Source organism: Jaculus jaculus, chromosome 5 (genome assembly GCF_020740685.1).
Source record: "Jaculus jaculus isolate mJacJac1 chromosome 5, mJacJac1.mat.Y.cur, whole genome shotgun sequence".
Lineage (NCBI taxonomy): Eukaryota > Metazoa > Chordata > Mammalia > Rodentia > Dipodidae > Jaculus > Jaculus jaculus.
In genome coordinates, this window is record NC_059106.1 from 128,412,062 (window position 1) to 128,429,170 (window position 17,109).

Below are 17,109 nucleotides of genomic sequence, written 5' to 3' on the forward strand. Positions count from 1 at the left end.
TGGGTTCCACACTCCTCTAAGGCAGTGTGGTTCTGTGGCAGTCTGTACATCTTTGTGGATCCTTATCCATTCTGGATTATGGTTTCTAGATCTTTTTGATAGGGATCACATTTTCTTTTCTGATATTTTTCTTCAGCCACAAAATGAGATGATTGCAAAATACTTTCATATTTTTAGGTAAAATGTTCCTTTGACTACGGTTTAGTTATTATCATAGCAATTACTGGACATTGAGCTTATATATATCATAGTCTCTGCCCTGTACTGAGGACTATCAGTTCACATTAGACAGAAAGGAAACAGCAGGATCAACAGTGACTCCAGGGAAAGAAAGAGGCACCTGCTTCACACAAATGAAGTCTGGCTATTCATGCTCACCATTTTCAAGTTAAGCTCTTCAGAAACAGAGGATGAGCCTTTATACAGCACATTCCAGCAGCGAAAGCAGATAAATTGCATGAATAATTCAGAGGTGTCTGTCCTTCAAGTTCTGCAGCATTTGGAGTACATCTGTTTTGTTGCTGTGTTTTGTATTTCTGGTGGAATAAGTCTGGCTCACCTCTGTCTAGCAGAGGGAGGAGATGCCATAAATACACTGAGGTGGTTGTGAGGACGGGGTGGGATATTTTCAAAGGGAGGGTTTGAGCATAGTATTAGTCCATGAACAATTAACATCTCTCTGCAATGAAATTTACCATTTGCAAAACAGGAAATGGCTATTTCTGGAGATGAGTTCCACATCAAGGGAGTGCCAGCACACGCCATGATAGTTAAGCCTTGCAGCGCAGCCAACCAGGTAAGTCTTACATATGATTTCCCCAGCAATACTCAAACTCTGAGGGACTACCACCCTTTCCTTTGCCCCAGACCACACTCTCAGATGTGGCCTCGAATTTCAAGTATAAAAAATGTGATGCATTTCCCCCTCCTTTGCTAAAGTGGAGGAGCTCCTAACCATCAGCAGCACTGATGGAATGTTTCTCTCCATCCCCATCTTTTGACAGGCTCCTGTGGAAGGAATTGCAATCCTGCATCAGTTTCCATTCTCATCAGCACTACAGAGGATGACAGTCATTGTCCAAGTGATGGGAGGTGACCGGCTGGCTTTCATGAAAGGTGCACCTGAGAGGGTGGCCAGCTTCTGCCAACCCGATACAGGTCAGTGAACAGATTTGAATCACAATGGGCAGACAGGTGTTTCCAGCCAAAAATATGCCCACAACACTCCATCTCTAAACCTAGGTTCCTTCTGGACATCACTAATTGACTCACTCATTGGCACTCCAAGGTTAAACCAAAAATCAGGGCTTTCCTTTTTACTTCCCAAGTTTTCATCTTGGGTAATGGTTCCACCATATTCCAGCCTCCAATGCAGAAGTCATCCCCAAATCCCTGCCCTCCTTGAGCGCCCCATCTTGGACTAGTGCCTGGCTTTGCCAGCTCAGGCCTTCCTCCTTCTTTACTCCTTCAGTAGGTGGTGTATGAACACAGCCTCCACTTGCCTCACCTCTGGTTCACCCTTCATATTATAACCTCAGAGGAGTGTCCATCACAACTACATTTCCCGTTTTTCCTTTTATTCATGTGGCTACTTCCCATAGGTTCCATCACATTCTAAAATTCCTCTGGGACCCCAGAAAGTCCTTCATGATTTTACTTGCTACTGAACTCTCTAGATATGCCTCACTACTCTTTTCATACCTTGGCCTTCCCTGAGCTGTCTTAGGTCTCTGAAGCTGAACATGTCTTTCCTTCCTTCACCCAGCCACCTCCACATGGTTGGGTGTGGGTTGATGCCCATCAAGGGCTCTGAACCTTGCTGTGATGTTGGGATCAGAGTTTGGTCACCTGTGCTTTTAGTGTTAGGACACTGGCTTCTACCCAACTAAAATGAAACTCCTAGAGCAGAACTTATAGATTAACACTGGCGCAGCCAATGCCTAGCACATGCTAGTGCCTGAGTAAATATTTGTTGTCCAAACTATAGAAAAAAGAACTCCTTTGTTTTCAAGTGTTTTCTTCTTGTTTCAACTGCACTAGATTCTAAGAAGTAACTTTGACAATGAAGTTATAATTATAACTCACTCTACCTTGTTTGTGAAACTTTTCTGAAGTATGCTTTCTTTGGGCAAGAGTTGGGTGTTTTTCAAGAATTTTTCTACTGTAGTGGCTAAGTAAATGTGGTGTACTCATCCTGTTTTATTTTCTGAACAGTTCCACCTAGTTTTATTGGTGAACTTCAGATTTATACAACGCAGGGTTTCCGGGTCATAGCTCTGGCCTACAAGAAACTAGAAAATGACCACCACACAACTGCCTTGACAAGGTAAATGGAGAAGATTTTCATAAAGGAGGATGGTTTGGGGAAGATGCACCTACCTGGGGCAGTACTCAAGGTTCTGAGGGAAGCCTGGGTGGTTGAAGTGACTCTGAATATAGTGACCAGGGATATAAAAATCCTGCTTGGCCCAAATCACAAAGCTGATGTGACTACTGGCTGGGAGAATTTATGAGAAATAGCTGTATAAAATATACAACACAAGGTGTCTTTTTCAACTTTTTTTATTGACAACTTCCATAGTTATAGACAATACACCATGAAAATTACCTCCCCTCCCCCATTCTCCCCCTCACAAATACACTCTCCATCATATATCCCCTCCTCCCCTCAATTAGTCTTTCTTTTATTTTTTTGTAAACTTTTTTCTTTTTTATTATTATTAGATATGGACATATTTTGTATGTAAACATCACATGTTGGTACCATCCTTTCCCTTCTCCCTGCCCCTTTTTTAAAGAGGCATTTGTCATTGGAGATGCAGGTCAACCCCATGGGGATTGTAGGACATGCATTATGGGGGCAGCAGTCAGTTATGGAGGAGAGGCAATGTCTCTGTGCAAAATATGTTAACTTGTGACTCTAACAATCTTTCCTCCTCCTTTTCTGCAAAATTCCCTGAGCCATGGTGGGAGCATTTTAAGTCTACTTCAGTGGTGCATTTAGGTCTCTGATTTGGTAGGTGTTGAGTGACTCAGTATCTTTCTTCATAATCCTTGTGCTTAACTAAGAGAGCAGCATTCTTGTTCATTTCCCCAATTCTTCTGTGGTTTTAGCTGGAGCCAGGTTGCTGTGTGCTGGGTCATTTATCTCAAATCCAGTTTCCATCTGAAAAAGAGAAGCAGATTCTCCAATGGAGAGTGAAGTCAGTGCCAGTTAAGTGGGATAACCATTATTAAACTAAAGAAAATCATAAGGGTTTAGACATTTTTATAGTGTAAGGTTAGTGGGAGCTTGACAATGGAAAACAGAATCCTTATCTGGATATGATTCTGACTTGTTTCTCAGTTCCAGATATGGTTTCCTTTCTACTGAGTGGATCTGTTAGCCAATTCAAGAGCACTTGGTTATCCACCATGACTGTGTGCCACTATTGCATTTGTGTGAGCATCACATCAGGTTGTTTACTTCTGAGTTGTTTAGACTTTGAGTTGCTTGGACAGATAGTGGCCACTTTCTCCTGGTAGCTCATGTAGCACCTTCTAGCACTAGACTATCTGAGGACTGGCTCACCTCTGGATTCCAACCAAGTCTCTCCATGGTCTGTGCTGACAGTTTGGTATCTTCAGCAGTAGGGTCTTTCCATTAACCTCTGCTGGGTAATCAAGTGCTCTGAGAGAAGTCTGTCTTGCTTGTTTTGGGAGATCTAGTAGGTCTGTCTGATCAACATATTATTGTGGATGTGGACCACATCCTGGTATAGGGAATTACAGGCCAGCACCAAGGGAAAAGAAAAAAGAAAAAGCCAGAGAAGAAAGAGAAATAAGAGAAATTTGAGGTTAGGTTTCATCTTATTTTCTCCAGGGCCCTTCGATTCAGGTGCTCCCTCTAAGGTCTGCTTGAGGGTTCTACCTTTTAGTCTGATTTCCAGAATATAGGATTCTATGAATATAACCAATGCTTCGGAATTTCATATTGTAGCCATGTCCTAATTTTAAAAATTAAAATTAATAGTATAGATTGGATGGAAGTCATGAAATACCACATTTAATTATTTTTTAAATATTTTATTTATTATGTGGGAAGAGAGAGAGAACGAGAGTATGTGGGTGTTACAGGTCCTCTAGCTACTGCAGATGAGCTCCAGATGCATGCTACACTTTGTGCTTCTGACTTTGCATAGGTACTGAGGAATCAAACTCAGGTCATTAGGATTTGCAGTCAAGTGCCTGAATACTGAGCCATCTCTCTAGCCTCATGCTCATTTTTTTAAAGGAAGAAACTTAGAGCTTATGAAACAAACATTAGTCAGGTTTGTATAATCTAGGTAACTTTTGAAGAAAAATAAGAAAAAAACTTCTAAGGGGTCATATTAGAGAAAGGTTTTTTTTTGCAGGTTTTGATATGCATGCAATCAAACAAAGGTACTCTATAGCTGAAATATTCTGCAGTGATGGTAATTAAACTGTATTTGTTATTTTTCTATTCTATTTAAGCTATCATATTTGTTCTACTTACAATGTCATTTCCAATATTTTATGTCAGCCACTGCTAGACACATCTCTCTGGGGTTAACCAAGGCTCACTTTGTTTTGCAGTTTGGAAGGTCTCACTTAATTGTCTTCAAAATTATCTGAGCCAGCATTATCCATTTAAAACTATATTTTAGGGCTGAGGAGACAGCTTAGTGGTTAAGCGCTTGCCTGTGAAGCCTAAGGACCCCGGTTCGAGGCTCGGTTCCCCAGGTCCCACGTTAGCCAGATGCACAAGGGGGCACACGCGTCTGGAGTTCGTTTGCAGAGGCTGGAAGTCCTGGCGCGCCCATTCTCTCTCTCTCTCCCTCTATCTGCCTTTCTCTCTGTGTCTGTCACTCTCAAATAAACAAAAAAAAAATTTAAAATTTAAAACTATATTTTAGTCCTTCCTTCAATGTACTTAGAATTATCAGTTAATATTACCTGTACATATTCTTTGTAAAAAGTAAAAATAATGCTCATCTTACATAGTTAAGATAAAAGGAAAGAGAGCTGGCGAGATGGCTTAGCAGTTAAAGTGGTTGCCATCAAAGCCTAAAGACCCATTTTCTACTGTCCAGATCCCATATTCGTCAGATGTATAAAAGTGAGGCAAGCGCAAGGTCACACATGACCACTAGGTGGTGGAAACGTCTGGAGTTTGCTTGCAGTGGCCGAGACCCTGGGGCATCAATTCTCTCTCTCCCTCCGTTTAAAAATAAAATGAATAAAAAAGATAAAAGGAAGGAAATAACATGTCACCAAAAGAAATCGCTTACTCAATGTTCAGCTGACTCCTTGAAAACAAGCTGAAGGACTTGCTTGCCCCAGCATAGAAACACCAAGGCTGCAGCAACTGCAGATGAAGGTGTCAAACACTGCGCAGTCCAAGTACCTCCCTCCCAGTCTTACTGTCAGGCAGGTGACTCTTCAATGGTCAACAAATGCAGTGGAAGAAAACAGTATAGGTTCCTCTCAGTTTCCATTATATTTCCCCAAAAAGAGTGTACAAAAAAAAAAACAACTTTCTGTCTAATACATAAAGTGTAGCTAAAGGAAATATAATAATTTTTATTATTGGTCAATACAGTAATATTTTATACGTAATTGTAGAGCTTGCTAATAGTGCTATCATGGTATAGTATAAAGCATAGAAACCTAAGATAACCTGGGAAAGAGAAATGTTTTAGGTATCTGGATATTCAGAAAAGTATTCAAAATGTACATAGGATGCAGAATAATTTTTTGTGCTTTGGTCATTGCAGAAAATCTTGCATATGTGACAAAAGTTTGTTTTTTTTTTAAATAAAATATCTAGAAGCAGTTGATACCTGTGGATTGGCAACCCTCTTTCTCTGGGAATGAGCACTGTGAAGCTCAGAGGGGAAGGGCCAGGCATAGTGCTGGAATCTGGGCTTTATTGGGCCATGCTCCTGAAGCCAGCTTAATGTCACCTCTGAGATTCCACTGTTACTACCCTATTTGATTATCATGTCGTTAAAATCGGATCAAATCAGTTCAAGGTTATTCATGTCAGAACTTAAGAACGGACCTTATAATTCCAACAAGAGAAAACTTGGGCCTGGAAAAGGGCTGTCTCGAATCTTGAGTGGTACGTTGTTTACTTCCTGAAAGCCTGTTGCCAGGAATATAGCAGGATACAGGCTACAGAGCTGCTGTTTCTGATTACTTAATGAGATGCTTGCATATCTACAAGTTGTAAATTCATGGCAGACATGCATATTTAACAAACGTTCAACTGTGGAAGCACTTGTGCAGTCGCTGGTGCGGAGAGCTATGGTACACAGGAGAGCGCTTGCCTTTGCCAAAGGTATTGAAATGTAAATTCGAACTTGATGATCAGGGATGTCCAACCTTTAGCCATTGGAACCTGATGTTTTTCATCTACAAGCTTCTTGAGCCACATTCACAGCTATCCTGGATAGCATGTGACCTGTGGGCATGGGTTGGACATATCTAGTTGAACCCAAATTGACTAATCGGATTTGGCTTTAGGTTTTCAACCTGCCTTGCTTCTCTTAAAGCCACATCACCACTAGATGTACTCATAGCTAAACCAATTGTCCTTTTCTTTGCTTATTCCTGGTGTGTGTGTATGTGTGTGTGTGTGTGTGTGTGTGTGTGTGTTTCACTTGCTTCTAAAACTAACATCATGATCTTCTTGAAGCCAGGGGTGGTGGAGCACACCTTTAATCCCAACACTTGGGAGGCAGAGGTAGGAGGATCACTGTGAGTCCTCAAAAAAAAAAAAAAAAAAATCTTGAAGATATTTGGCCCACTTTCTACATACTTCTGCTTTTAGAAAGTACATGGGTTGTAAGGACCTGAGGTACATCCAGTCACCAGAATGCCATTTGTCTTCTGGGTTACATCCATCATGCTTTATTAGTTTTAGGTGTTATGGGACGGGATGTAATGCCTGCCAGGAAGTACAGAAAGGTAGTATGCTGCTCCACATTTCAGAATTCAGAACTTCCCTTCAAAGGATTACTGCTATTAGTTTCTTTTATAAATTAAATGTTATTTTATTTATTAGAGAGAAAGAGGGGGGGCAGTCTGAGAGAGAATAGGCATGGTAGGGCCTTCAGCCACTGAAAATGAACTCCAGATACATATGCCACCTTGTGCATCTAGTCACCAGATCACATTGCTCACGCAACTCTTAAAGGCCATAGGCCAGAGCTGGAAACACTAGTTATAAAATGGGCCATGGCTGTCTCAGATGTTTAGAGCCATTTTCTTAGCCTAACATGGCAGCTTGTGTTTGGCTTATGTTACATTATCTCTGCAACTAGCTAAATCTTGGGTCCTGAATCGGAGGCTATAGAAAGGTTGCAGGACCGGCATCAACTAAGTTGTACTTTAAAGGAAAGCTTTGCTACTGCTTGCTCTGGGACAGCTGTCATCTCTAAACCCGGAAATGAGGGCACACCCCTCTGACACTGTTTTTTTTTTTTTTTGCATATGTTATGGTATACTAAAGGGTAGTCATGTCTAATTGTTTTCTTCCTGAATGAATGTGAACTCTCTGGAATTGGTGGCTATTGCATATTGTCTCCTTTACTTCCTCAGCCCTGTGTGGTCCTTCTTAGTAGCTCAGTAGATGCTGATGCTGAAGGGTCTGACGCACCAATGAGAAAGAGCAAATGAATTCTCCTCAGTTCTGTCAGGTGCCATTAGCTGAACACTTCCTGTCTGTGGGTGCCACATGGACAGTGGTAAACAGAATCTTGAATTGGGTGAACCTTCAGGGATTAGGAGACAGAGACAGCACAAAGCCAAGACTGTTTATGGATAAATAGATATAAAAGAACTTAATAAAGACAGACGTCATATGCTCAGAGAGCAATTCTACTTAACTGGGGACTCCTTTTTGAGAGAGGCATGTGTGAGTTGATACTTAAAACATAGGAAGGGTTGGAGACAAAGGCTCCACTAGTGTGTAGCACATGTCTGGAGACGGTGAAGGGGCGCAACCACCGGGAGTTGTTCACCGGGGCTGGAGCCAGGGTGGGAAAGTCTCACGGGCAGATGAAGTGGGAAAGATGGCTCGGAACCAGATCACATGGAGACTTACATGCCAGTTTCAGAGCAATGGAGAAGGCCATCCTTCCTCACAAATCCGCTCTGAATAGCTGAAATTGCCCCGGGGGAGGTGTTAACCGTTTCTGGGAGGATAGGCTAATTAGGTCATTCAGTAGCTGAGTCACGCTGCTACCTTGTTCTTGCATTTGTGTCTAAACGTCTGAATCACGGGAACCTCCACATCTCTAATCCCAAATGCACTCCCCACACTTGGTCCTGTGGAATGCCCCTGGAAACGATTCTGTGGTGGCCTCACTCATTTGCAGGAATATTCACACTCTATGCAGAAGAGCAGTGCAGCCAGCTGCGGGAGGAGAGAGGGCAAAGCTTGACCCTAAGAAAGGAGACATTTGCTGACTTATATCATGGGGTTAATTGTTATCTATGTAGCCCGGGCATGTTTTTCCCCCTCATGTTTCACTTATTTGTCATGGTGTCTCACATCAGAGCTAGAGTTCCTCTCTATGACTAACAGGTAAGGTGATGAAAATCAGGCAAGATGAAGGTGATGAGACCTTTGTCATTAGCTCATTCTTTACAAAGATTAAAGCAAATTATTTTTGTTTAATAAGTATTTCCTCTTCTTGATTCAACTGGGGCAAATGCCTCAACATCCCCCATCCCACCTCTTGATCTCAGTTAGGATTGTTTCTGGCTAAGGAACAGTGCTTGCATGAGTGGGGTCATTCTGACAGAGATCTTTTTGTTTATTGTCTTAATTACTACAAAAATCCATTATGTGATATTTATATTTAATCTAAACCAGGGAGAAGGTAGAATCAGACCTGATATTTCTGGGATTACTGATCTTGGAGAATCGATTGAAGGAAGAGACAAAGCCTGTCTTGGAAGAGCTCATCTCTGCTCGGATAAGGACTGTGATGATCACAGGTATTGCACCAAGCCCTTGGCGTGGAAACAGACAGGGACTGGAGTGCTTAACAAATCTTGTTGAGTATCAGTTATGGACTGTTGTAGTTTGAATGTCAAGTCTACCACAGGCTCATGTGTTTGAATGTTTGTCAGACACTGGTGCTGGCTGGAAAGGTTGTGGAACCTTTAGGAGTTGGAACCTTGTGGAGGAAGTGAGTCCCTGGGGAAGTCTTGATATTTAAAATGTGGTAATACTTTCTGTTTAACCTCTGCTTCCTGACTCTGGAATGTGCCATGCTCCTTGAATCTATAAACTAGATTAAATTCATCCTTTCCTTAAATTGCTTTCAGTTATTTATTTTTTTTTCACAGCAATAAGAAAGTAACTCAGGCAAGGACTATAGCACCATTCTAGGTGCTAGAAATGGGCAACAAAAGGGCAAAGTAGTATGTCTCAGCAAGCTTCCATCCCAGTGGGACAAAAACAAATCAAAATCAAATAGTGCAGTAAATGTTTTGAGTACACACATCAGGGCTGTATGATGCTAGACATAGTGGTGCCTACCTGAAATCCCAGCATTAGAGAGGCTGAGACAGGAGGATCATCACAAGTTAGAGGCCAACCTGGACTACATAGTGAGTTCCAGGCCAGCATGGCTACAGAATGAGAACTTGACTTAAAACAATCACAACAACCACCACCACAACAAAAACCAACAACAATCCAGATAGGGAAGTCTGGTATGGTGTGCCTGGTTTTAGACAAGACAGTTAAGAGAGATATCTCTGAGTGTTGACATTTGAAATAAAACCAGAATAATAAGCTGCGGGCCATGCAAAGATGATGATTTTGACTGTCAAATGCTAGAGGAAGAATGCTCAGTCAGTGTGGTCAATAAACTACACTGACAGCCCATCAATAATGTAGTCTCTAATTCTGGAGATGAAAGGAGCATGCTGTCATCTTGACTCCCAATGCCAAGCCCTAGATCACATCAACAAGTGGGCAAAGGGAAGAGATCACTCAAGGGAACGTGTGGCATTTCTTAATGAGCTTTTTCCCCCCCCAGTGATGCTATAGTTTTTAATGAGAAAGACATTACAGGTAAATAACTGATTTCTTTATGATTTCATGTGTTATCTTTTTGAGAGTGAGGGGCCTTCCCTTTCTTTGGTGTCATAGTCAGATTCTCTTAACACTATTGTTTGTGCCATTGACATAGTACAGTCCATTCGAAACACTTGCTCCCCACCTCCCACAGCCCCTGAGAACTCTGGAAGAACTTCACTTCCCTCTGAAATGACTATCCCTCTATTCTTTCTCCACTCATCGATGACACTCTTGCATTCTTTTGCTTTCTTTCAGGCCTCACTGCATTAGTTTAGTACTTAATATGGTTTCCTTTACCTAGTCTCTCTACTTCAAGAACTGCTGAAGGACATTTATATTATACATTTTCATAATTTACCCTAATCATTTTGACATTCACACACAAGAATTTTTTGCTCTCTACCTTCCCCTTCAATTTCTTTCTTCCTCATATTGAAATTCTGTTGTGATTTTCATCTTGTTCTTCCTTTCTTTTTCTCTTTCAAAAAAATTTTTATTTATTTGAGAGAAAAGGGGGAGAGAAAGAGTGAGAGAATGGGCATGCCAGGGCCTTCAGCCACTGCAAACAAACTCCAGACACATGTGCCCCCTAATGTATTTAGCTTATGTGGCACTGGGGAATCAAACCTGGGTCCTTAGGCTTTGCAGGCAAGCAACCTAACTACTAAACCATCTCTCCAGTTCATCCTTTCTTTCTTATCATTGGCTGGGATAGAGGTTTGATATGTTCTCTGATTTCTTACAAATCCTGGAATACGAAATCAAAAAAAAAAAAAAAAGGCATGGGTTATATAGGTCTTTCTTGTTAATGAAATGCATGTAAGTATTTAGATAAATGCAATTCCAGTCCATTATGAGAAACTGACTCTAATATGCACATCAGCTCTTTCTCTCACTGTGAAGCTTAGAAATGTGGTCAGGGAATGCCCATATGTTTGCTTATTTCTTTTCTTTTTTTTTTGCTGTATCAACCTGGAACATGGCAAATTTAATATGCCTTTCTTCTTAAGAAAATATTATCTGTTATTCACTTAACTCTTGCTTTTGTCCTTGTTTTTATCATTTCTTTATTCTGGAATTTCTGTTATTCACATGATACATTTCCAGGATGGATTCACCTTAATCTTTTATTGATTATCTTGTGATTGCTGTATTTTGTCCTGTGGTTTAAGAGTTGAGGAAGCAACCAGCTTCTGAGACCACCATCAGGTCCCAGGAATGAACAATGGTCATTATCTTCACATCCATGTGAGTTAGCAAGTACTTGAGTCATGTTTTGAGATAGCGTGGCTTTAGGAGCCCTCTTTCAGTGCAACGTTTCAGCTTCCTTCTTGTTTGTAAGGCTTCATATGCCTCCAGCAGCTGCTTTGCTTCAACGGCCGCATGTTTGCGTTGCTGTGGGCCTCAGTCTTCCTGCACAGCAACTGGGATCCCTGAGATCATTTACAGGTTGTTCAATTTCTCTGTCAGATGATTGGCTGTGCATCCCACTCTGTAGGTCTCTACTTGTTTCTGATCATCATCTTCTTATGCACAATGTACTATATTTTAAATAACCCCTTTTTGCTTCATCTTTTACTTTTATTAGGTGCTCATATGTCATGGTATAGTTTAAATTGAGTTTAACCTGTGTGGAATTCTCTGAGCTTCTTGACTTCTCTTATCATACTTGAGAAGTTTTCTTTGATTGTTTTTTAAGGCACTGTTTTTTTCTGTTCCAATCTCTTTCTCCTCTCCTCAGACTCTTCAAAAGGAATGTGAGTCCTTTCAATACCCTAAGTCTCTGTTCATTTCTTAAAGTCCTCTTTCTTCTCTAAACTGTACAATTATTGTTGACTTATCTTTTGGATATTCAACCTTTTCTCTTACCATCTTTATTCTAGTATTGAGTTCAGCCAGTGGATTTTTTAAAATGCAAGCATTATATTTTTTTCAGTTTTAAATTTCTACTTGGTTCTCTTTTTTACTGTTTATATATCTGTTGTTGAGGATTTGTGTCTTTCTATTTGTTTCATAAGTGTTAACATTTGCCACATGGAGGTGGCTTATAACTGCTTCTTAAAATTATTATTTGATCATTTTCAACACCAAGTCATCAAAAAATTAGCAGATGTTTATGTTGACATTTTAAAATTGAGAATTGACCAAAATTTCTAGTTTTTTTCTTTAATATTTAATAGTTTCAGCATCTTTGAAATTTGTTGTGTTATGAGATTTTTGGATCCTGAGGAGGCCTATGTCTCTTTGTTTTGTTTTGTTTTGTTTTAGCCAGTTACCAGTCACAAGTTCTGTCTTGCCCATTATTGTATGTATGTAGTACTTTTTCAATATTAGCTTAGATATTAGGTCTTTTTCTATGATAGCTTGGCCTGCCCCATTCGAGGTTTACTATGGCAATTAGAAGGTAACATACATGTGATTCAATTCTCGAGACTGGGGTCACCCTTCTTTTGGTCTGATCTGTGCATGACCAGCTTGGTGCCAAGGCTGGGACCTGTACAGTTCATGTGCTGAATTAGTCCCCTCACCCAGCTTCCATCTTTCCAGGATTTTCCCCATCACTTACAGCCTTCAGGGACCCTTTGGTTTCTTGGCCCCTCTAGAAAGACTGGGTTTCTCTTGAAATTGGAGTTGTCTGGGCAGTTCAGGGACTAGAGCATATATTTAAGTCAGACACATGAAACGAAAGAGAAAAAAAAAAGCCAAGAAACTACTCCTTGGTAGCTTCTTTGCCCAGTTTGACTCCTTTCCAGTCTTCTTGCTTTTGTTTACTTTTCAAAGTCCTTGAGTCCTTTTATTATTTTTTTCCCAGAGTTTCCAATTGTCATCACTGGGAGAGATAGATAGTAGTGGGCTCATTTAATATTAAGTAGAAGTAGAACCATCAGTAGAGAATTCCTAAATGTTTGCAAAAGTCATAGCAAATGGCATAAATAGTTTTACATTGAATTTTCCTCTGAATAAAATACACTAGAAGGCTATGTATGATGCAACCTGATGAAAAGGAGCCAGAACCAGTGAAGGGATCATGGAGTCACAGGTTGAGATTGGAAAAGACCTTAGCACGGATTTCTCTTCATGCCAGAAACAAGAACTGAACTCCTGAGCCTGGCCCCCAGCTTCTTCAGAATCAACTTGGCATGTTCTGCCTTTCCTCTAGGTGACAATCTTCAGACGGCAATAACAGTGGCCAGGAAGTCAGGGATGGTTTCTGACGGCCAGAAAGTGATTCTTATTGAAGCAAACGAAGCCACCGGGTCCTCCTCTGCCTCTATATCATGGAAATTAGTAGAAGAGAAAAAACCTGTTCCATACGGTAATCAGGTATGCCTGAACTTTCTGTCACAGTATCTGACTTAGGTCACCGTTTGGCAAATGGCAGTTGTGACTAGCACAAAGGTTGAGGTGACCTAGAGTCAAGATACTTCTCCAGATGTCTGAACAATGCACCACTCAATTATATCAGCTTTCTGCATGGTTCCTATTGTGTCCTAAGGCACAGCCTTTCCTGGGTGCTAGAAATAATTCATTCTTTTACACTTGTTGGTTTTGTATGTGAAAGAGTAGAGTAAGCAGAGCTGTGAATCTAGTTCCACACATTTCCCCTTGACTGTCAGCTACTCCATTAAGCTCAAAGTGGATTTAGTACCTGGGAGAGACCCTGTTTTGGGCATTGGAAAATCAGACTATGTCTTCAGGGTTGTGGAGAGGCTGGGACAGGTTGGGGGGGGTTGGATTTTGTTCATTTATCTCTAGTCTTGTCAGTATTCTATTTCAATTGTGGCCTTGTGGAACAATATTAATTCTGTAAGAAAAAAAAAAGTTCTCACTTCAGGGAGAGATTTGTTAAGCTGCAGTGGTTTTGTATTTTACACTTGAAATGTGCTTGTCTCTGGGACTCACTGGGATCAAATCGGGATGAGAACAGGGCATGAGTAAGCATTATTCTCCTAGTCACCAGTGGCTGTGATGTGTGAAGATTGAAGCAGCTCTCTCAGGCATTCGGGCTGGAGTGGGATTTTTAAAGAGAGACTTTAATTTGTCTTCGTTCCTTTCTTTCAAATACACTTGTGGTCATAGCAAGTGAATGTGAAATAACTGCTTCTTGTTTTGCAGGACAATTACATTAACATTAGGGAAGAAGTCTCTGATAATGGCAGAGAAGGAAATTACCATTTTGCTTTAAGTGGAAAATCCTTTCATGTGATAAGTCAGCATTTTAGCAGCTTACTGCCAAAGGTAAGTTCTAAGTAGGCACTGACAGTTCCTCACATAAGGTGGCAATGATGCTGGACAAGTCACTCATGTAGCATGGTCCTAAATAATTTCAAATGTCTAGGTAGATAAACTGTACCTGGCTAGTTTTCGTAAGACAGGGAGATGATTTGGTAGAAGTCACTGTGGTTTCCTATAGGATTTGACAATATTGAACTTGGAGAGTCAATTTTCAACCACCTCTAGGATTGCAGTGTCAACACGAAGGACTGGTTTTGAGCTCTCAGTACATTGCCATGGTGATGATGTCTCACAGTACAGTAGAAATCCTGCATTGTACTGGATGGCAGGTATGAATGAAAGAAGGGCACTGTGTTTGTGACAGAGGACAAACTCATAAGAAGGGAAAGTCATTCTTTTGCCAAAAAGTAGACTTTTCATGAACACAAAACTGAGTTTACTTCCAAGGGAAGGAAGGAACATATTGCTCTAATACAGAAGAATCAGGGTTATAGAGGAGAACTAGAACAGGTTTTCATACCCTCAAACCATCCATGATACAGAGCTCAACTGATGTTTTAAATAGCAGCTGAGTTTCATTTATTTTATTTATGAGTGTGTGGGAGAGAGAGAGAGAGAGAGAGAGAGAGAGAGAGAGAGAGGGAGAGAGAGAGAGAGAGAGAATGGGTACATCAGGGCCTCTAACCATTGCAAAAGAGCTCCAGACACATGCGCCACCTAGTGCATCTGACTTACATGGGTCTTGGAGAACCAAACCTGGGTCCTTTGGCTTTGCTGACAAATGCCTTAACTTCTAAGCCATCTCTCCATCCCAGCAGCTGAGTCTCATAACTGGTCAAATCTACATAGTATGATTAAACCACACACAGTCACCATTTCACCATCAGGCTGTTTTGTGCTAGTTCTGAATAATTTTCTGAGAAGCAGTAGCTTTTTGCCTTCTCCTGGTATGGTGGTTTGAATAGATGGCCCCCAATATATTCAGTCGTTTATTTGTTTGTAGATTGCATCTGCAGTCACCTGGCTGGAGGCAATGTCACTGGGTGGCTCCTAAGGTGTAGTGGTAGGTTTCAGATTTCAATCTAAAGATATGCAAGTGTGCCTAGTTGGAGTTCCTGAAGTGTGCTGTGTGGCTTTTGGCTTTTTGGCTTGTGCTTATCTCTCTGTTTGTGCCTGTGAAGGCAGGTCAGCTTCTTCTGCTATTATGGAACTTCCCCTGGATCTGTAAGCTTCAATAAATATCCCTCCCTCCATAACTGTGCCTGGTCTGGAAGTTCATCTCAGTGAATCTGAAGCTGTCTGCTACACCTAGGATCCTGACATACAGCTTTGTTGCAATTGCTGATGTGTTACTAGTGCATGTTGTTATGAAGCTTGAGATTTTTCAGGACCACACTTTCCATGGTAACTGGGCCTAATTGAGTACATCATTATTTCCATAAAATATTTTATTGAGGAATATTAATATTTGATTGCCCCTGTTATTTATCTGGCAACAAAAATCTCAATGTCTATCATAAAATATTTAAAAAAATAGTTTCCTTGAAATCGAACTTTTCTGCATTCCTGGACATCATTAAACAGTCAATGTTCTCTTTTCAGTTATTTCATAGATGACTAGTTGACATGATTCAAAAACATTTCCTTCTTGGTATTTTTGCAGATACTGATGAATGGAACCATCTTTGCAAGAATGTCTCCTGGGCAGAAATCCAGTCTGGTGGAAGAATTTCAGAAACTGGAGTAGGTTCTATGCCAATTCAGATGCATGGAGGCTTGACAGTAAGGGGGGGTGTAAGAGGTACAGGAAGCCCCACCTTCTGGCTTCGAAGTGATTCTTATCATGTGACGATAACTGAAAGGATGTTGAGAAACAAAACCAGCAAGGCAAGGACTGCACTATCTAGAGATGGTGATTTACAGGGCTTTAATGCCAGCATTTTTGTGAATCTCTTCATATAAGTCGAGTTTGCAACCAAAGTGGAGAAGTGTCATACTAGAACAGAGGGCTCATGAAAATGTATGGTGAGAAATGAGACTGGATAGGTGATTATCTCAGCTACTGGATGTATAATGAGAATTTAGACTATTTTTTCCAAGATGACATCAGAGTTTTAATACAGGGATAGTCACATGACAAGATTTTTCTGACCTCCAAATTTTTAAATATTCTTTGCTAATGTGTCCTTCTTATCCCAACTTTTAAAAATATTTTACTTATTTAGTTATTCATTTACTTATTTGAAAAAGAGAGAGAGAAGAAGAGGCATAGAGAGAGAGACAAAAAGACAGAGAGAGAGAGGAATAGAATGGGAGCACCAGGGCCTCTAGTCACAGCAAACAAACTCCAGACACGCACCACTTGGTGCATCTGGCTTTACATAAGTACTGGGGAATCAAATCTAGATCCTTAGGCTTTTCAGGCAAGCACTTTAACCACTAAACCATCTCTCCAGCTCTTTATCCCAAGTTTAGAAATACTTCTAACACAATGGGTCTGCTTTTCTAGACAGAATGAGCAGTCCAAATAAAGCGTTCATTGATTGCTACCATTGATTTCCTGCTAAGGGAACCTCATATGGAGCAGTGGAGCTGGACACTCATCTCATTCCTATTCCTGTTCTATCTTCCTAGTCACCTGATTGAGTCATTAGGAAAGCTTCTCAATTCAAAAAGCCCTCTCCTCTCCTCATGGCTGAAGAACTACAGCATAAACTAACTCCCTTACAGCAACGCAAAAGAAAAGCACACCGGATTTTGTGAGCTCTTAC

The 17,109-nt window shown here is 40.8% G+C and overlaps 1 protein-coding gene across 1 annotated transcript in view; it reads left to right on the forward strand.

The window, feature by feature from the left end:
• Positions 1 to 17,109, forward strand: part of Atp13a4 (ATPase 13A4) — a 138,769-nt gene that overhangs the window by 89,782 nt on the left and 31,878 nt on the right. The window contains exons 15-21 of the mRNA XM_004654257.2: positions 710 to 796; positions 1,005 to 1,158; positions 2,215 to 2,326; positions 8,885 to 9,009; positions 13,263 to 13,426; positions 14,219 to 14,341; positions 16,002 to 16,081. Of these exons, the coding sequence (XP_004654314.2) occupies positions 710 to 796; positions 1,005 to 1,158; positions 2,215 to 2,326; positions 8,885 to 9,009; positions 13,263 to 13,426; positions 14,219 to 14,341; positions 16,002 to 16,081 (845 nt within the window). The remainder of the gene's footprint in view (positions 1 to 709; positions 797 to 1,004; positions 1,159 to 2,214; positions 2,327 to 8,884; positions 9,010 to 13,262; positions 13,427 to 14,218; positions 14,342 to 16,001; positions 16,082 to 17,109) is intronic.